General features: G+C 40.1%; 3 protein-coding genes across 3 annotated transcripts; all 3 read left to right on the top strand.

Annotated features, from left to right (window-relative positions):
* Positions 1-1807: 1807 nt before the first annotated feature.
* Positions 1808-4078, top strand: LOC115589627 (interferon alpha-inducible protein 27-like protein 2B). The gene is made up of 4 exons (XM_030430641.1): positions 1808-2029; positions 2193-2225; positions 3210-3371; positions 3664-4078. The coding sequence occupies exons 1-4, from the start codon at positions 2020-2022 to the stop codon at positions 3750-3752; spliced, it is 294 nt and encodes a 97-aa protein (XP_030286501.1). The 5' UTR covers positions 1808-2019; the 3' UTR covers positions 3753-4078.
* An 802-nt stretch (positions 4079-4880) lies between these two features.
* LOC115589624 (interferon alpha-inducible protein 27-like protein 2A) lies at positions 4881-6080 on the top strand. Its single transcript, XM_030430638.1, has 4 exons — positions 4881-4905; positions 5077-5112; positions 5286-5447; positions 5721-6080. The coding sequence occupies exons 1-4, from the start codon at positions 4896-4898 to the stop codon at positions 5909-5911; spliced, it is 399 nt and encodes a 132-aa protein (XP_030286498.1). The 5' UTR covers positions 4881-4895; the 3' UTR covers positions 5912-6080.
* Positions 6081-18129: 12049 nt separating this feature from the next.
* Positions 18130-19628, top strand: LOC115589625 (interferon alpha-inducible protein 27-like protein 1). Its single transcript, XM_030430639.1, has 4 exons — positions 18130-18375; positions 18552-18581; positions 18735-18896; positions 19218-19628. The coding sequence occupies exons 1-4, from the start codon at positions 18366-18368 to the stop codon at positions 19319-19321; spliced, it is 306 nt and encodes a 101-aa protein (XP_030286499.1). The 5' UTR covers positions 18130-18365; the 3' UTR covers positions 19322-19628.
* The last annotated feature ends 1089 nt before the right edge of the window (positions 19629-20717 follow it).

Below are 20717 nucleotides of genomic sequence, written 5' to 3'. Positions count from 1 at the left end.
TAGCTCAATACCTTGATATAAAACCTGTGTAATCCTGCTGTAGGTGGTGTGCCCGGAGCTGCTACTGTAGCTGCAGCTGCTGTTACATCTGCCTTTGGAAGAGAAGCAGTAGAGATGTTGCTTTCAGCCATGGGTTACCAAACTGGATACGGCTGCTCAGTCCAAGACTCTATTATTTATTGTTACTAAGTCTCATTCCTACATTGTCAAAAATATTGACAAATTGGGAATGAGACTCAACAATCAAACTTCCTCAGGAAGTGCTCACTCCTTTTTTATAGAGGCTAATGCAATTTATATCAAGCAATGTTGTCATCCAAACAGCTGACATTTTTTTGCAATAAATCTGTAAAACCTCCCAGTTCAATGTGTCGTCTGTAAATATTTTCACTGCATATAAATTCATAGAAGCACTCACTGATTCATTAACTATTGTTACAGAAATTCTTAAATAAATAAATCAAGTTTCTTTGTTTGCCCACCCAAACAATGAGCTATAGGATGCTATAAAGTTCATACAGCTGAGTGGAGCTGCGTATTCAGGTGATTATCACCTGTAAGGCCCTAGCTTTTATGCATATTTTCCATTAGAAAACCTTGAAAATGCAAAAAATGTAATAAAATATTGAAATGTGTCGAAAAGGTCTTGCAACTACAAACAACAAAAAAATAAATGCCAAAAGAAAACAAATGTGAGGGCGTACTTCTTACTTCCTACTCGCCTACTTTCAGCACCCCACCCAACACCCTGCTCAACTCAACTCCACTTTATTTATGAAGTGCTGTACATGAAAATAAATAGAGCATAAAACATAAAAACATAGGAGACAAAATAAAAATAATAAAACAATAAAAATGTTAAAACAATAAAAACAATAAAACACTAAAACAAGAGCAGAGTCTCATGCTGGGTTGAAAGCCGAAGAATAAAAATGGGTTTTAAGTAGGGCCGGGACTCGATAAAAAAAATTAATCGAATTAATCAGAAGCTTTGTAATTAATTAATCGAAATTAATCGCATTTTAATCGCATATAAATATTTGACCTGAGAACAGTGAGAAGAATTTTTTTCACATGGATTTTAGTATACCATTGAATAATGACTGAATACAGAAGCTTAAGCAACAAAACATTGTTTTTGTTTTTTCAAGACCAACAGACCAGTGCAATTTTTTAATATTTTTTTGGCCTTTTATGGCTTTATTGACAGAACAGCTGAAGATATGACAGGAAACAGGGAGAGAGAGAGAGAGGGGGAGTGACACGCAGCAAACGGACCCAGGCCGGGAGTCGAACCTGGGTCCGCTGCAGAGCCTCGGCACATGGGACGCGCGCTCTACCCACTGAGTGCAGCAATAGCATGCTCTTATCTACGCTGCCATCCGTCCGCTTTTGAAAACAAAATTTCCCATCCGCGGGGCCAACCAAAGCAGTCTCATCTGCTTCTTCGTTCATTGTTGTTGTCTGAAGTCATGAACGTTAGTTGGTGCTCCAGTATAATCGGTACCCCTGAAACTCTTCCAGTGAGAAACGTTCCGCGGTGCAAAAATAAGTGCGATTAAAATGCGTTAATTTTTTTAACGCGTTAATTTTTGTGTAATTAATTCATCGTAATTAATGCGTTAAAGTCCCGGCCCTAGTTTTAAGATCTCGACAACACACCAGTAAAGTTTCATGACTGTGTCTTGTGCAAATGTGACACGATCACAGTGATAATTTCCAGCTCTTGCTGCTGGTAAGTATGTCCGGAATGCAGGTTTGAATGAGCAGTCAGAACTAAACTGGCTTCACAGCTCTTTAGTGTTTTCGTCTTTTATTTTTCTTTTTTTGTCCCTGTTAGTCATGATGTACCACCTCAGATATGTCAATTAAGTTCATTCGAGTTGAGTGGAGACAATGATTCTGTCACACCCTCATTTGCTCAGATTGGGAAATAGGTTTTATTTATCGAGGAGTGTTACCTAACACATAGTTTATAAAGCTCAGCCCACACACTTCCTCATCACACCAGGTAAAAACATGGAGCTCGGTAAGTATCTGTTTACACTTGACAATACTGACACGTTTCTGATACTACTGATACTTCTACTTATATGTTTCCTTAAATGTAATAATGATAGTAACCATATTAAATGTGTTTGATTAAACCAGAGCAGCTGTAAATCTTGGTCTATTTGTATCTCTTGTTTCAGGGCTAGTTGCTGCCATTGGAGCTGTAGCAGGATGTAAGTTTTAAGATATATAATATATTTAAATGTAGAGAAGCCAGTTACATGCTAAACTTGCACAATCTATTATGATGTGGGCTAACAAATTATTACAGTGTCATTAGAAACTAGACTTGTAGTCAAGACCGCCTAAACCGAGACCAAGACACTACCAAGACCAGAGAGTATCAAGACCAAGACAAGACCAAGTCAAGACCAAGACTAGTTCAGCTCGAGACCGAGACAAAAAAAACCCTATTTTTTTTGCCATTTTGCACGAGTTGTAGAACATAAGCACCATACTGGGTTCAGCTACTTAGTATAAATATGAGATTGTATTATTTCAACTACAGGCACAATAATACAGAGACAGTGCATGTCTTGTGTGTGAACGCAAGTGATATGAAAATTAAGTGTACAGTCTAAACATCAGGTCTTTGCATTATGAAACCTAAATCCAATCCAGTATGACACATTAACAGATCATCTCTGTATTTGACTTCATCTTTTTTGCATAACTGCAGCACTATGCCTGCTCCTCCTGTCAGCCAACTAACTCATGTGGCATGAACTAACTCATGTGTATTGTTACACTTCTACTCTATAAGGTCTGATGTTGTTCTCTACAGAATCTGTAGCCTAAACCATTATGCAGCTGTAGTGGCATGATAGCCTCATAGGGCCACGAGAGGACGAGCGCCAACGCCGTCTGTGTCACAAAATGCATGTCATTGGTACCACTTGAAGGGGGCGTATAATGATATATTAAAAAAAGACTGCGCCTGCCTGGATATTATAGGTTACAAATGCCTTCGAGACCGCTCGGCCAGTCCAAGACATTGCGAGACCGAGAGACCCGAGAATGAGACAGGACCGAGACCAAAGACTCTCGAGGCCCTGACAAGACCAAGACCACAAAAAAGTGGTCTTGAGACCTGAGACTTGTAGTTCTCGAGAACTACAAGTCTATTAGAAACTAAGTTTCCTCTTGTCCATGTGCAGTGGGAGCTTTGGTCGTGGCTCCTGCTGCTCTGGCTTTAGTAGGTTTCACTAAAGCTGGAATAGCAGCAGGCTCCTGGGCTGCTAAATGGATGGCATCTATTGCAATTGGCGGTGGAGGAGGAGTGGCAGCAGGAAGTTGGTTTGCTTTTTGGCAGTCAATAGGTAAAGCAATTTCTTTATTTCCTTAAACTTTAATCTTCTTTAACTTTTGTATTTAAATGGTGAGAGGATCATTGCTGCAGTTATCACAGGGTCAGTATACGTACACAACTTCATATTGTGTTGACAGATTCATAGTTTTTGGTTTACAATAAAGTGTTAAAGAACAATACACTGACACTACTAAGTATATTGGTGCTACTGTTACATTTAGTCTTTTGGCCTGAGAGCAGTGTTTTCTCAGCTCCTCTGTAGCTCGATACCTTGATATAAAACCTGTGTTATCCTGTTGTAGGTGCAGCTGGTGTGTCGGCAGCTACCGCTGTAGCTGCATCTGCCATTATTGGAGCAGCAGCGTTGGTGCTTTCAGCCATGGGTTACTAATCTGAACCCCCTAAAGATCTACAGCGTGGATATATATTTTTAAACTTTGGGTGAGTGATTCTGTTGAAAGATGGTTTATGGTTGAGTCTCATTCCCAGGTCAACAAACTTTGGGTTGGTGGCTCAGTCAGAGACACTATTATTTATTGTTGAGTCTCATTCATACAATCGTCAAATATCGACAACTTGGGAATGAGACTCAACAATCAAACTTTTTCAGGAATTGCTCACCCCTTCTTTAGAGGCTACTGCAATTTATATCAAGCAATGTTGTCATCCAAACAGCTGACATTTTTGTCCAATAAATCTGTAAAACCTCCCACTTCAGTGTGTCGTCTGTAAATATTTTCACTGCACATAAATTCATGGAAGCACTCACTGGCTCATTAACTATTGTTACAGAAATTCTTAAACAAATAAATATATAAATAAATAAACACGTTTCTTTGTTTGTCCAGCCAAAATGTAATATGTGAGCTGTTAAACCCAAACAATGAGCTATAGGATGCTATAAAGTTCATACAGCTGAGTGGAGCTGCGTACTCAGGTGATTATCACCTGTAAGGCCCTAGCTTTTATGCATATTTTCCATTAGAAAACCTTGAAAATGCAGAAAATTCGATACAGTATTGAAATATGTCGAAAAGGTCTTGCAAACACAACAAACAAAAAAATAATGCCAAAAGAAACAAATGTGAGTGCGTACTTCTTACTTCCTACTCGCCTACTTTCAGCACCCCACCCAACACCCGACTTCGAACTCAACATTCATTTCGATCTCAACAACACACCTGTAAAGTTTCATAACTGCTTCTTACACAGTTGTGGCACGATCACAGTGATAATTATCAGCTCTTGCTGCTGGTTAGTATGTCCTGAATGCAGGTTGGAATGAGCAGTCAGAGCTAAACTGGCTTCACAGCTCTTTAGTGTTTTTGTCTTTTGTTGTTTTGTCCCAGTTACAGTCATGATGTACCACCTCAGATATGTCAATTAAGATAATTTGGGTTGAGTGGAGACAATGATTCTGTCACACCCTCATTTGCTCAGATTGAGAAATAGGTTTAGTTTCTCCAGAAGTGAAACCTAACACACAGTATATAAAGCTCTGCCCACACACTTCCTCTCCAGACCAGGTAAAGACATGGAGATAGGTAAGTATCTGTTTTCCTTTCACAATACTGATAGACTTCTTAATTTGAAACTACTGATACTTCTACTTATATGTTTTCCTTAAATGTAATGATGATAGTAACCATATTAAATGTGTTTGATTAAACCAGAGCAGCTGTAAATCTTGATTCTGTTTTCATCTTGTGTTTCAGGGGCAGCTGCTGCTGTCGGAGCAGGAGTAGGAGCATGTGAGTCTTTGGATAACCTTTACAGAGTACCTCTGTTTGCTTTTCAATTGTTTTTAATATATTGTAATGTAGAGAAGCCAGTTGCATGCTAAACTTGCACAATGTATTATGATGTGGGCTAACAAATGATTACAGTGTCATTAGAAACTAAGTTTCCTCTTGTCCATGTACAGTAGGAGCTTTGGTCGTGGCTCCTGCTGCTCTGACTGCAGTAGGTTTCACTTCAGCAGGAATAGCTGCAGGCTCCTGGGCTGCTAGCTTGATGTCATCTGCTGCAGCTGCCGGTGGAGGAGGAGTGGCAGCAGGAAGTGTGGTGGCTGTTTTGCAGTCAGTAGGTAAGGGCACTGTCTTTATTTTTTTTTAATCAACTTTAATCTTCTTTAACTGTTGTATTTAAATGGTGAGAGGATCATTGCTGCAGTAATCACAGGGTCAATATATGTAAACAACTTCATATTGTGTTGACAGATTCATAGTTTTTGGTTCACAATGACACTACTGTGTATTGGTGCTACTGTTACATTTAGTCTTTTGGCCTGAGAGCAGTGTTTTCTCAGCTCCTCTGTAGCTCGATAACTTGATATAAAACCTGTGTAATCCTGCTGTAGGTGCAGCTGGTGTGTCAGCAGCTACCACTGTAGCTACCACTGTAGCTGCAGCTGCAGCTGGAGGAGCAGCTGCAGCTGCATCTGCGGCTGGAGGAGCAGCAGCAGCAGCAGCAGTGATGGGGTTTTCAGCCATGGGTAACCCAACTGGATACGGCTGCTCAGTCCAAGGCTCTATTATTTATTGTTACTAAGTCTCACTCCTACATTGTCAAATATTGACAAATTGGGAATGAGACTCAACAATCAAACTTCCTCAGGAATTACTCACTCCTTCTTTATAGAGGCTAATGCAATTAATATCGAGCAATGTTGTCATCCAAACAACTGACATTTTGTGCAATAAATCTGTAAAACCTCCCACTTCAATGTGTCGTCTGTAAATATTTTCACTGTACATGAAGCACTCACTGGTTCATTGACTATTGTTACATAAATTCTTAAATAAATAAATCAAGTTTCTTTGTTTGTCCGACCAAAGTGTAACATGTGAGCTGTTAAACCCAAACAATGAGCTATAGGATGCTTTAAAGTTCATACAGCTGAGTGGAGCTGCGTACTCAGGTGTTTATCACCTGTAAGGCCCTAGCTTTTATGCATATTTTCCATTTGCGCATACAGAAAACCTTGAAAATGCAGAAAATTTGATACAGTATCGAAATGTGTCGAAAAGATCTTGCAAACACAACAAACAAAAAAATAACGGCAAAAAGAAACAAATGTGTGTGTACTTCTTACTTCCTACTCGCCTACTTTCAGCACCCCACCCAACACCCAACTGTGAACTCAATCTTTATTACGATCTCGCCAACACACCAGTAAAGTTTCATGACTGCGTCTTGTGCATTTGTGACACTATCACAGTGATAATTTCCAGCTGTTGTGGCTGGTAAGTATGTCCTGAATGCAGGTTTAAATGAGCAGTCAGAACTAAACTGGCTTCACAGCTCTTTAGTGTTTTTGTCTTCTGTTTTTCTACTTTTCTCCTAGTTAGTCATGATGTACCACCTCAGATATGTCTACAAAAATTACAAAATGTGAAACACTTTTACGAAGCTTGAGACAAATTTACATTTTGGAAAACATTTTTACATATCATAAAACTAAATTACATTACCGAAACAAATTTGTATTTCAGAAAACAAATTTACACTTCAGAAAACAAATTTACATTTCAGAAAACAAATGAACATGATACAAAACACTTTTACAAACGCCGAGACAAATTTGATGCAGTGGCACTCTGGCTCAAATGATTGAATGAAATGAACGTTGTGGTGTTAACTCAACAATGATGGGACGCTGGAATCATGAACAAGTGCCGTTTACTTCAACAACTTATACTGTAACATTTTTCTCAGTAGCAGCGTCGTATCGTACATAGTCGCCATGTTGTTGCACTCTGACCTCTCTACGTGCAGCGTGTTAACTATGACCTGTCTTATACAACAGCGCCCCCTTGTGGTGTTAAGACCAATAGTATATCTGTTTTATATAAAAACAGAAGACAACAAACATGCACTGCATGAAAAGTGGGATTTTCGTCAGTATGCGGCACTGTAGATTGACGTGGAATTTCAGGTTTGCGGCAATTTGCAGGCAACACTGAAAACTGACGTAAATTGTCGGAAATTGACGTGGGCCTTGCTTGGCAGTTGTCCCCCCATGACCCCCCTCCCCCTGATTCTAGGGGAGGCTTTAACATGTAAATGAAAAGGCTGTGAGCTATACAAATGCAAATCAGGGTAGCAGGGGGAGTTTTACCCCAGGAAACCTTGTTCTAAAAGGTGTTAACTTCATTTTAAGAAAATCTCTGGTATAAATAGATGAGGCTCAGTATAGCCTAATTATAAACCCTTATATTTGAGCTTGAATGGATTTATTTAATGAAAGTATGCTAAATTAATTACTGTGTATGTCATTAGCAATGGCCAATGTTATGTAAAAAAGATTATTTATTCTTTTCTCTCTCTCCTGGGAACAAGTTAAAGATAAAACGCCAGTTGTTAAGAAGTTAAAATGTGCACGAAATATTTTGAGATAACCAAGATATTAAAATGTAAAAAAAAAAAAAAAGTATTTCTATAATTTCATGGGTTCTGAATGTTTTAAAAGCAGTTGAAAAGTAATTCTTATTGCCTGTGAGAGTTCATGACCTGTAAGAGTTTTTACACTTCCGGGTAGACCGGAGCGTGAGTGACGAGGAAGAAGGAGCGGAGAGTTAATGGCGTCGAGCAGCTGACAGAGGACTGTGTGTGTCGTGTTTTATCACTAACAGACTGAACTGTTGTCTGACGACGTGCTGTGAGTGTGTGAGTTGGACTCTCCATTGCAGTCGAAGTGTTTGTTTTTTAATGGACACGAAGCAAGTTCGGCTAAGCTAGCTAGCAGGAGCTAAGCTAGGCTAGCAGGAGCTAGGCTAGCGGCCCGGCCATTGTCGAGAGGACGTCTGCGCGGACGGAGAAGCTTTGCCGGGTCGCCACGAAGAATGTTGCCGACGGACGGCGCTTCCCTGCGGCAGAGGGACACAGAGGTTTATCGCTGCGAGCATTTTGTTTCCACAGACTAACCTCGCCTCATAACAAGGCCGCGACCTCCTGTTAGCTCGGAGCCACGTCTGCAAGTCCAGATTTACACGATGCCGATAATGACGCCATTGTGTGTAAGTAACTGTTACTGTGTTCTCCCTAGTTTAATTTTACTGTGACTTACGTTTTCTTTATTCCTACCAGTGTTTTCAATTGTTTTCCAGCTGCCTGTAAGACATTACGAGACAGTACGCAGGACAACAAACAAGCAGATCTTGCATCGCAGGCTGACGCTGTGAGGAGTTCAGCTCGGAGTCGATCGAGGACAAAGAGGGTAAGATTTATTAGATTTGATCCGTTTTTGGTCAGTGTGACTATTATTCTATTAAATGATAGATGTGTTGTATCCATACGCAGTACTGATCGTCTTTATTTTTTTTTTTACAGCTGCTGGAAGCGAGACAGAGTTCTAGCTGAGGATGAGGTGGACTTTTCGATGTGCGCCGCCATGGACCTGATGTCTGAGGAGGAAGACGGCACAAGATGGCGGGGTTTCCGGATGAATTGTGCGACCTCCGTCCTTTCGCAGCCGGGAGCTCACCGAGCTCTGTGCCACACTGCTGTCACATGAGAGGCGATTCCGAAGTAGCAGCGCACCACAGACGTCTGCAGAAACAGACACTTTGCGGTGCTGTAGGATTTTGGGCCTCTTGAGCTTCCTGTTTGTTGTGTGGGCAGACTATGCTTTGTACATGCTGTGTGTTTGTGCTAATAAAACTCTTTCTTTGAATAAACAACTCCTTCCTGGTAAATGTTCCTTTCCTCAGTAAATTCATTCGTAAAAGTGTTTCACATTTTGTAATACTAAGTCCAAAAACGTCCATGTCACCTCCAGGGCTCCGTAGGGAGGTGCAAACCAAAATTACAAAATGTGAAACACTTTTACGAAGCTTGATACAAATTTACATTTTGGAAAACATTTTTACATATCATAAAACTAAATTACATTACCGAAACAAATTTATATTTCAGAAAACAAATTTACATTTCAGAAAACAAATTTACATGATACAAAACACTTTTACAAGTCCCAAAACAAATTCACAAATAACATCAACTGGAAAGGGAATGTACCAACTCCGGGGTTGAACCGGAAGTGATAACCCGGCAGTGGCCAATTCGAGTTGTTGGCTGTGTCCCAATTCAGGGTCTGCACACTTCGAGTGCGCATTTGAAGTGCAATTACGTCACTATGCCGCGGCGAAGGGTGTCCCAGTTCAAAGTGTTCTCATGATGCACCCCAGGCGCGTCGTTAGACCTGGGCATTCGGGGCTATAGCCCCGGATGTTTTGGGAATAGCCCCAGATCTCTGTGCTTTGAAAAAAAAAAAAAAAAAAAAAAAATCTAATATAATTGTCTAATGGTGAAAGGTTTTTATGTGGCTGCATATCGAACGGCCAGCAGCCTCAAATGCGACATTGTCACCAGAGTCCGAATAATTTGTTGCAAATTCAACATCAGTGTTATTTTTTCCCCTTCTATGCGTCACTGATATTACCAGAGCCGTCTATTAGCCTACTGTTTAGTACCACTGCAGCGTTTATAACAGGGATGGAATTTAAACCCGCCACCGCCAAATGCGGGTGAGTTTGTGTGCTGGCGGGTGATGTCAGGTAGGGGGTTAAAGGGAAGACTCAGGAAAAGGGGAAGGTGGACCCAAATGCAGTTACGGACAAGAGGCAGGGCGTGGGGAACAAAAGGCGAGCTTTATTTAAAAGCTGAACACAAAAACAGAAGCAGGCAAAGTAGCAAATGAAAGCAAGACAAAGTACAAAGAAAAAGGCAAAGTTCAAATCAAAGATGCAAAATGCAAAACTTCAAAAACACATACCGTGGGGGAACAAGGAACAGACAGAGGCACAGGAACTGGAGCATGGAGCATGGAGCATGGAGCATGGAGCATGGACGGACGGACGCTGACAAGAACAATGACCAGACAGGGAGTGAAGGGAAACACACAGACTAAGTACACAGACACTGATGACGAGACGAGGAACAGGTGAGGTGGACCAACAGGTGAGATAACGAAGGGGAGGAGCACACGAGGACATGAGGGGAACAAAACAATAGACAGAGGGAGCCAGAGGGAACATAGGAAAATACACAGGAGAACTTAAAGGACACATGAGGGCATGGAAAAACAAGACACAAGACAAAATACAAAGACATGGAAATCAAATACAAGAAGCCACAAAACAAAACCAGACAAGAACACAACAGACAGATTTACAGTCATGACAGGTGAACTGAATCAGTTTATCACTGTGGCGGGTTCAGTCAGATCTGATCCAATTAATCTTAATGATCGATATCTTGGTTAGGGTATAACAATGCGCTTTCCACAACCCTAGAGTTAGATCCGGACAAATCATGTTTCTGATTGGACCAAAGTGTCAGTTGGACATCAGAGGAGCCGGAATACAACATGCGGCCGTAAGCGGTCATTTGGACCGCTGGATTTAAATCCTATATTCCGTCATGTAAATACACAACTGAGTGATGAATGCATTCATTGTGTCATGATATTTAAAAAAAAAACAAAAAAAAAACAACGAAATAACACCAAAGTGTACATTTTAATAAGTTTAATTATACATTTATCAACATTGATGTCATCGCACATAGTAAACCGTAATTATTGCATATTTACACGGGATTTTAATAGAGAAAACTCAGAACAAGAAAATTAACTATTAAAAGTAGCCTAACTTATTTGATTATGAAACATTTTATTTTAACACTTAATAATATATAATAAAATAATGATAATAATAGAGAAAGCTGAAAACGAGCTGATGTAAAACAAAAAAAGAGCCGTTGCGATCACTGGTCACAGATTACCTCCGATCTCCTCACAGATACCACACAAGTGTCCGACGTTTGGTTCCGTTTGCAGCTCTTTCGGACCGGCACTGCCTCCGTCTCCGTGTCTGCTGCTGCGGTGGTTGCTTCCGCTGCTGCCCACCTTGTGCCGACTGCCGCGGCCTCTTTCCCCTCCATGTATTCTGCCCTCAGCTCCTCTGCCAGCTGCTGCAGGACTTTCCTCCTTTCCTTGAATAAGATGCGGGCATTGATCTCAGTCAGGTCGAGGATGTTATAGAAGACCGCCACTGGCCATCTTCGCTGACACAGACACCGAGGCAGTGCCGGTCCAAAAGGACTGCAAACGGAACCAAACGTCGGACACTTGAAATGCCACAAGCCCGTGTGGTAACTGTACGAGAGCGGAGGTAATGTGCGCAGACTGTGACCAGTGATCACAACGACTCTTTGTTGGTCTTTGTTTTAGATCAGCTCGTTTCCAGCTTTTTCGATTATTATTATTATTATCATATTATATATTATCAAGTGTTAAAATAAAATGTTTCATAATCAAAGAAGTTACTTTTAATACACTGTAAAAATTAGTTGTGCCCATTAGTCATGATAACTTATGATTAATTGTCAGTATGACTACAAATTATTGAAATAGTCGTGATAACTCAGAATTTTGTGTTTATGTCTTCTCAACTAGAGAAAAGTTTTCAAACTAAGAAACATGATTCATTTGAAATTAAGAATGTCAGTCAAAATGATGTAAGCATAATCGCTTCTGTCATTGGCTGTCATAGGCTGACGTAGGCACTTCAACTAACGTTCCAAAAAAAAACGTTTATGCTGCCCGCCTTTTTCTCCTTCCTTCACCACATCAGAGACGTTATACTATCCACATCCAAATCTGTTTGCATTGTTGGATTACCCTGCTGGAATATAAGGTAAATTAACTAAGACCGCTAGCTTTAAGTGATATCTAAACGTTTTTAATGTAATTATTATATAATTGTAATGTATATTATAGTATATGTTTAGCCTTGTATTTGCATTAATCACCAGAAGCAACCAGGTGTACCTGCTTCTGTTCAGATGGCATTCATGTCGTTTTGAACAAAATTCTAGCTCAGCAAAACCTTTATCTAAAGATGTTTGAATATAAAAACTATATTTCAAAGCCTTTGGTTGATATCTCTGATATTAGCAGTAGCTAACTTGGTAAGCTAGCGACTGCTAATTTAGCTAACGTAGCTTGTAGTAATATTGATGTTGTAACAGTTAGCTAGTTTCAGCCCAGCTCGGGTGGATTGGGTTTTCAGGGGCATGTCATGATGACCAAGAGACTCTAGGTCTCGCGTCCAATTTCTCACAAAGTTAATAAACACAAAAACACATTCATAACGTATAATGTGACGGCGCGAAAAAGAGCCACGCATGCGCACATACAGAGAGCGGCACAGCGCGTTCTCTGCTGTGCTGTTACGTTAATTTATTCAGAGAATAGAGAAATATCCATAAGCTATATAAGTTTAATTTATTCTCGTGCTAAAAGTAATCTCAGTCAGAAACTCTTTCAGCAGCAGCGCCTCTCCTCTCATACCGTGAGCACGCAAGAGTGACAGTGAGTGAGTGTACTTGAGAGGACACTTTTGTCTCTGTTATCGGATCGGAGTATGCGTTCTGCGCAGGTGCGAGATTTATTTCCGGGGCCGTGAGCGGGAAGTAGATTGACGGGTCTGAAACAACCGCAAGAAAGAGCGCCATTGTGCATCTAGTTTGTGTAATTATCATGCACACCATATACGAATTGTACAGAGGTGTAGCGTCGTCTTGCTCTTCGTACGCCATCTTTCTTGAATGCCGAGGCAGTTTGTTGTTGCTGGTGACGTAAAGTCGTCGGCTGAAGGTAGCTCTCTTACCACTAGTTGAAATTGGCGCAGTGCCACCTATCGTACCGGGGTATGACATGCTGACAGGACAATAATCCGATTTTCTCACCAGCATTTATACTTGGACAATTGCAGTTGTCTGATTGAGTAGCATAGTCGAACTATGGCTGTAATACGACTAAACTGTGCATACATACATACATACATACATACATACATACATACATATATATATATATATATATATAATTTTATATATGAGAGAGAGAAAGCAGGTAGCTATGTATATGAAATTACAGACATCCTATGACAGTATTTAGGTCTCTCAACCTGTCAGTCACAGTTTACATTAAAATCAAGCATCAGGTTGAGCCTAAAAACTTTGTGTTGCTGGATACAGACGAATCTCATATTTTAGAGATGTATTTTATATTGCTGTACAATATTATCAAATTATTAAACAAATGTACTTGACAAGTTTGATTGGATAGAAACATTAACTTGTATTGAAATAGTAGCCTTAAAAATTGTAAACAATTACTCTACTGTAATTTCAGTGTGATGAAGATTGTAATGGAATGTTGACACACACAAACAGTCATTTCACCATATTAATTAGCATTTTTACCCATATGAACTGTTTTGTAAATTGTGTTGTGGTTGTAGGGTGTATTGTAACTCTTGCCATCATACTGACATGACATTTTGTCTTTTAGGTCCTTGCATCCTCTTGATGAATGAGATGGATATGTAAGTTCTGCACGTACGTCACAAGAAATCGTCGAAGAATCCTTGAACACTACAGATCCAGTCATGGTCACTATGGAAGAAGATTAGCTCTCCCCTGCATATACAGCAATTGTGTCTGCTATTTCCCATCACAAAAGGCTCTTCAAACACATGTGAGACAACCCAACCCAACAATTTAATTTCCTAAACAGCATACCATAATGCTGAAACATGTTCTTGTTTCTCATAGAGGGTGAGACAAATACTAAAAAATGCTCAATACTAAAATATTTTTGCCCTTCTTTGTGAAGCCCACAGACATGGAGGACAGCATGATGGGGGAATGAATGTCGGCATTGTCCTAGTAAAAGAAGGAGAGGATCTTCTCGACATATCGGTGGTCCTGGAGCAACAGATTGTTCTGCATGACATCAATGACTACTCTCATGCGGTAGTTATGTTAATGGGTCTGCTGTATGCACTGAACATTGACTACCCAAAGGAGCTGCAATATACGTTCGAGGTCATCCAGAAGGTTCTCATGAACATCGAGGGTGAGCACTGCTCTGCAAGGGTTCATGGACTGAGGAATAGACTTCTTCGTAAAACTCAGTAGACACTACACTGAGACTGGGAGTTTTTGTTTAAAGGGATAATCTCTTCAAGTTCTGTTGCAGTATTGTAACGGTCACTAACATTCTTAGTTGGAGGAATTTAAGACCTTTTCAATGATGTTCTAAGTTGACTGCAGTTCTAAACTCAGATCCCAGAACACTGTTTAAAGCCAGAAAGGTGGCAGGGTCCGCCACATATTTCCATGACTCCTGTTGTTTGATCAAGTGGCAGTAATTGAGAATTTTTTGGATTTCAGCAGTTGGACGACGTTATAAGTGTTGTGAACGCATCACCTCGGGCTTCAGGAGCTTGTTATGAGCACGCTCACCTTCTCTGACACGTTTATTGACAAAATGAAAAACTGAGATTTTAATCAGCATATGAATCTGTTGTTCAACCTGTTTCTGTCAGCGTTGATGCTCCATTACATGTGGACAGTTTACAGCAGTAAAAGGGATATTCCGGTGTAAATTTAATCCATGGTCTAACACACTGTGATACCGAGGGAGATCCCCCCTTGAGAGATCAAGTTAGCAGACCGCTAATTTACAGAGTTAGCGTTATTGTCATCGTACGGTCATTTCTGAGGTGGCTGAAACTACATAAATTAGCGGTCTGCTAACTTGATCCCTGGAGAGGGGGACTCAATCGGTGTCACGCTGTGTTAGACCATGGATTCAATTTACACTGGAATATCCCTTTAAGTTCTGTTGCAGTATTGTAACGGTCACTAACATTCTTAGTTGGAGGAATTTAAGACCTTTTCAATGATGTTCTAAGTTGACTTGCTGTTTTTGAGGACAACATTTTTTGTACATGATGGGATGTGTTAATCTGCTTTATTAAAGCTTTCAAGAATTGGAATTGATTTGGTTTCATTGGAACACCTAATAATCTATGGAGATAAGATCTTTAAGCATAATCTAAAATAAAGTTGAAAGATAATTACCAATGTAGTACATTTACAATTTAATCTTAAACAGAACTAAATTATGAAAGTTGACTCAACTATAAATGTATAATTAAGTTGACTTAGCATAAAGTTAGGTAAACTAGATATTGTGAGTAGAGTGAACTGTAGATTAATAATTTTCAGTTTTGGAATTCCTGTTGAAAGAAATTATTATTGTGTTGACTTAACTTAAGAATTCAATAGGAACTGAATTTCGATTAAGTTATGTAAACTATAGATCAAGTTTATTTGACTTGAAAAGTTTATTTGTTTTGAATCATTACACAATTGTCTCAACTAATCTTAACAAGTTCAGCTAACTTCAAATTTTAAGGCAGCCCAGACACTAACTTTTGTTAGTTGAAACAACTAGTTTTTTCTTACAGTATAGTTAATTTTCTTGTTCTGAGCTTTCTCTATTAAAATCGTGTGTAAATATACAATAATTACGGTTTACTATGTGCGATGAATATTGATATATATAGGCCTACATTTAAAAAACGAAAGAACTAAGTTTAATTATAATTAAACTTATTAAAATGTACACTTTGGTGTTAATTCGTTATTTAGTTTTTAAAAAAAATATATCATGACACAATGAATGCATTCATCCCTCAGTTGGGTATTTACATGACAGATTATAGAGTTTAAATCTAGCGGTCCAAATGACCGCTTACGGCCGTTCTAGTAGTGTTGTATTCCGGCTCCTCTGAAGTCCAACTGACACTTTGGTCACGGGGGATCCGTTGTGTGACAGCGGAGAGTCAGCAGCTGGATTTTGCACCCACGGTCAGTAGTTTTAGTAGGTGTATAGGCAAACAAACAAACAACAACCACCCCGACCATTATTCATTGTATTATTAAATTTGTGGGAAGTTATTACAATAAAGATTTTCACGTCCCCACAAAGAAATCCCTGCAAACGTAGCAGTTATTACATGTGTGGGAAATCGTTTGTTATGTTTGTAGTAGGCAGCGGCTCTTGTGGAAAATGTATTACATTTGTGGTTTAAATGCTGCAGATTTTTATTACGTTTGTGGGTTTATTGACGATGTTAAATGACGATGTTTGTCTCTTAATACCCTACAAAGCCTCCTGCAGGCCTGATGCAGATAGACAGTAAAGCCAAGAAATTATAATAGGGAATGTTCTACCTGCTCTAACAGCCTATGCACACACAGCGCAGGTCTTGGCTATAATATCTTAAACGTAAACATTACTCTGTAGGCCTAGTGAGGGAAAATTAGCTTTATTAGTGATTAAAATATGACGATGAGGACCCCTTCCTTTCCTTCTCAAACTATGTTGAAATTGCATCTTTAAACAGCCTAATATTCGAAATTTTCGAAATTTCCCCGGACCCCGTTAAAAAAGACTCTATCTGCGGGCAGTGATGCCGGTATCTGACCTTTTTTCAGAAACAAGTAATCTAACACGTTAATATTTCCAAACCAGTAACCAGATTAAAGTTACTTATTGTTTTTTCCTCAGTAAAAATGTATATTTTTGCTTTCTTCTTGTCGCGGGGAGTGATGTCACGTTTGCAACAAGTCACATTTCAGCACGAGCACAACTCACGTGTAACACCACGCAGCAACACAAACACGACAACAATGGAGGGAGGAGAGAGATGCAGCGTTTTCTAGCTGGAAATACAGTCATTATTTTTAATTCCTCTCAGCTAAAGATGAGAATATTAATGTTTGTTGTAAACTCTGTGCTGGCGACAAAGTACTATCAAGCTTCAAGTGAGTTTTAAGGAGTAATCAGTAATCAGATTACTTTTTCAGGGTAACTGAGGCATCACTGCTCAGGGCTAAAGCCCCGGATGTTTTGCACTCCTAGCGACGCCCCTGATGCACCCCACAAATGCGCACTCCTTTTACCTGTTTTTGGAGTGTGCACCGCTACTACACTTCGTGGTCTCATATATCCTAAGATTCATTGCGCACCCGAAGAGAAGAAATAAATAAATAACCTCAAGTGGCGCAGATCTTGTATTTAAATGTAAGTATTGGGTATATACTTTACTCCTTTGAACATCCAACGCCAGATATGTTAAACTTCAAGGTAAAATACGTTAGTAATGCTCAGCTAAATGCCTTTGGAAGTAAAACCTTAAAGGCTTCACTTTCAAATGTTAGACGTTCAGAGGTTGACTTGTATTTTATATCTAATTGTGACTGTGGAGATATTAGAGACTTGTTTTACATAAATGGACCAAGATGAACAGATTCAGATCAGGCTGTGATCCCTGCTTTATTTCCAGACTGTAACACTGTAAAATCTAGTTAAACGTCTGAATGAAGAGCTAAGTTTATGATTATCATATACGAGGCTACATACTATCTCGCGAGTGCGAGTTATTATCACGCGCGCACGAGATACAGCAAGTCGCACGTGCGTGATAGTAACTGGCGCGTGCGAGATAATAAGTCGCACTCGCGAGATAGTAACTGGCGCGTGCGAGATAATAAGTCGCACTCGCGAGATAAAAAAAACCCATCCATGTCACCTCCAGGGCTCCGTACCCCTCCCGTCCGCAGTGGTTCGCGTTTGCTTGGTCAAATCAGCAGCACGTTGTTTTCTAGTGCGCGAATATACGAACATTTACGGTAATCGTAATGACACACAAGTTTTTTCTTTCGTCCTTTACTTTGAAATCCGGGCGCAAACCTCCGTGATACCTTCAGTATATTACCGGGAATAATTACTGTAAAAGTATCGTAATTTTCACGGGTCTGACTGTGTGACTTCAGTCTGCCCCACTGTCACTACCAGCAGCTCTTTAGAGCGGTGGCATTACGATTACCGTAAATGTTCGTATATTCGCGCACTAGAAAACAACGTGCGGCTGATTTGACCACGCAAACGCGAACCACGGCTGGCTTGACCGCAGTCGTATACGTCTGTTAAATTTATTTGAGTTGAGTGGAGACGATGATTCTGCTACATCCTCATTTGTGTTGATTCATAAATAGGTTTCGTTTCTCCAGAAGTGAAACTTAACACACAGTATATAAAGCTCAGCCCACACACTTCCTCACCAGTCTGGGTGAAAACATGACTTTATGTAAGTATCTCTTTTCCTTTGACAATACTGACACATTGCTGAATTTGAAACTACTGATACCTCTACATATATGTTTTCCTTAAATGTAATACTGATAGTAACCATATTAAACATGTTTGATTAAACCAGAGCAGCTGTAAATCTTGGTCTGTTTTCATCTTGTGTTTCATGGGCAGTTGCTGCCATTGGAGCTGTAGCAGGAGGATGTAAGTTTTAAGACAACCTTTACAGAGTACCTCTGTTTGCTATTCAATTGTTTTTAATATATTTTAATGTAGAGAAGCCAGTTGCATGCTAAACTTGCATGATCTATTATTACAGTGTCATTAGAAACTAAGTTTTCTCTTGTCTACATGCAGTAGGAGCTTTGGTCGTGGCTCCTGCTGCTCTGACTGCAGTAGGTTTCACTTCCGCTGGAATAGCTGCAGGCTCCTGTGCTGCTAGCTTGATGTCATCTGCTGCAGCTGCCGGTGGAGGAGGAGTGGCAGCAGGAAGTGTGGTGGCTGTTTTGCAGTCAGTAGGTAGGGGCACTTTCTTTATTTACTTTCAACAGGGGGAAAGTAAAGATTTTTAATCAACTTTAGTCTTCTTTTACTTTTGTATTAAATGGTGAGAGGATCATTGCAGCAGTAATCACAGGGTCAGTATACGTAAACAATGTCATATTGTGTTGACAGATTCATATTTTTTGGTTTACAATAAAGTGTTAAAAAACAATACACTGACACTACTGAGTATATTGGTGCTACTGTTACATTTAGTCTTTTGGCCTGAGAGCAGTGTTTTCTCAGCTCCTCTGTAGCTCGATACCTTGATATAAAACCTGTGTTATCCTGCTGTAGGTGCAGCTGGTGTGTCAGCGGCTACCGCTGTAGCTTCATCTGCTGTTGGAGCAGCAGCAGGGGCGGTGCTCTCAGCCGTGGCTAACTCAACTGGAACCACCTAAAGATCTACAGCGTGGATATATATTATTAAACTTTGGGTGAGTGATTCTATAGAAAGATGGTTTATGGTTGAGTCTCATTCCCAGGTCGACAAGCTTTGGGTTGGTGGCTCAGTCAGAGACACTATTGTTTATTGTTGAGTCTCATTCATACATTGTCAAATATGGACAACTTAGGAATGAGACTCAGCAATCAAACTTTTTTAGGGAATTGCTCACCCTTTCTTTAGAGGCTACTGCAATTTATATCAAGCAATGTTGTCATCCAAACAGCTGACATTTTTGTGCAATAAATCTGTAAAACCTCCCACTTCAATGTGTCGTCTGTAAATATTTTCATTCCACATAAATTCATGGAAGCTTATTTGTGAATTTATTTGCAAGTTAAACATATTATATAGTTATATTATATAGTCTGGTTGGCACCACGGGCAAACAAAAATGGAAGTTCCCCCTCCGTGAAACAGCGAGCGGAGCTGTTCAACACGAATGACTGTGTACTCTGACTGTGTAGCAGCGAAATCCGGGGAAGAATGTCTGCATCCTGAGCACCTGCACACAGCTGTGGACACCCTTAGTGGGGCGAAGGCAAGACCAGTCTGTGATGTACTATAACAACACGAAGTACGGTGAGGACGTCCCGGACCAGATGGCGAGGGCGTACTGCGTCAAAGGCAGTATAGAAGATGGCCAGTGGTGGTCTCCTATAACATCCTCGACCTGGCTGGGATCAATGCCCGCATCTTATTCAAGGAGCACCAGCAGCAGGAGAGCCCGGAGGAAAGTCCTGCAGCAGCTGGCAGAGGAGCTGAGGGCAGAATACATGGAGGGGAAAGAGGCCGCGTCAGTCGGCACAAGGTGGTCAGCAGCGAAGCAACCACCGCAGCAGCAGCAGACACGGAGGCAGTGCCGGTCCGAAAGAGCTGCAAACGGAACCAAACGTCGGACACTTGGAATGCCACAAGCCCATGTGTTGTAATTCTGCGAAGAGAGCAGAGGTAATCTGCGGTGACTGTGACCAGTGACTATGTCCTTGTTATCTGCGCTCGATTGCTCTTCCTCAACTACCCGGATGTCAGTCGCAGTAAATTGAAATTGAATTGTGAGAACTGAATTTGAATTGTGAGAACTGAATGTGAAAACATATATAGAGCTCAATTTTCCAAACTAATAAATTCAATTTCAAATTAATATTCAGATTCAGTTTTTCAATGCAATGATTCAAATAAAACAATATAAATTCAAATTATGTCATTCAAATTCAGTTTTTTTAATGCAATTATTCAAGTTTAGCAATTCAAATTCAAATCTTGATGATTCAAATTCAGTTTCTAGTGGCACATATTTCAGCCCATAAAAGTCTTGCGAACGCAACAAACAAACCAAATGCCAAATCAAG

The sequence above is a fragment of the Sparus aurata genome, chromosome 10 (genome assembly GCF_900880675.1).
Source record: "Sparus aurata chromosome 10, fSpaAur1.1, whole genome shotgun sequence".
Lineage (NCBI taxonomy): Eukaryota > Metazoa > Chordata > Actinopteri > Spariformes > Sparidae > Sparus > Sparus aurata.
Note: the sequence above shows the minus strand (reverse complement) of the source record. Positions and strands in the feature narration are given on the sequence as shown.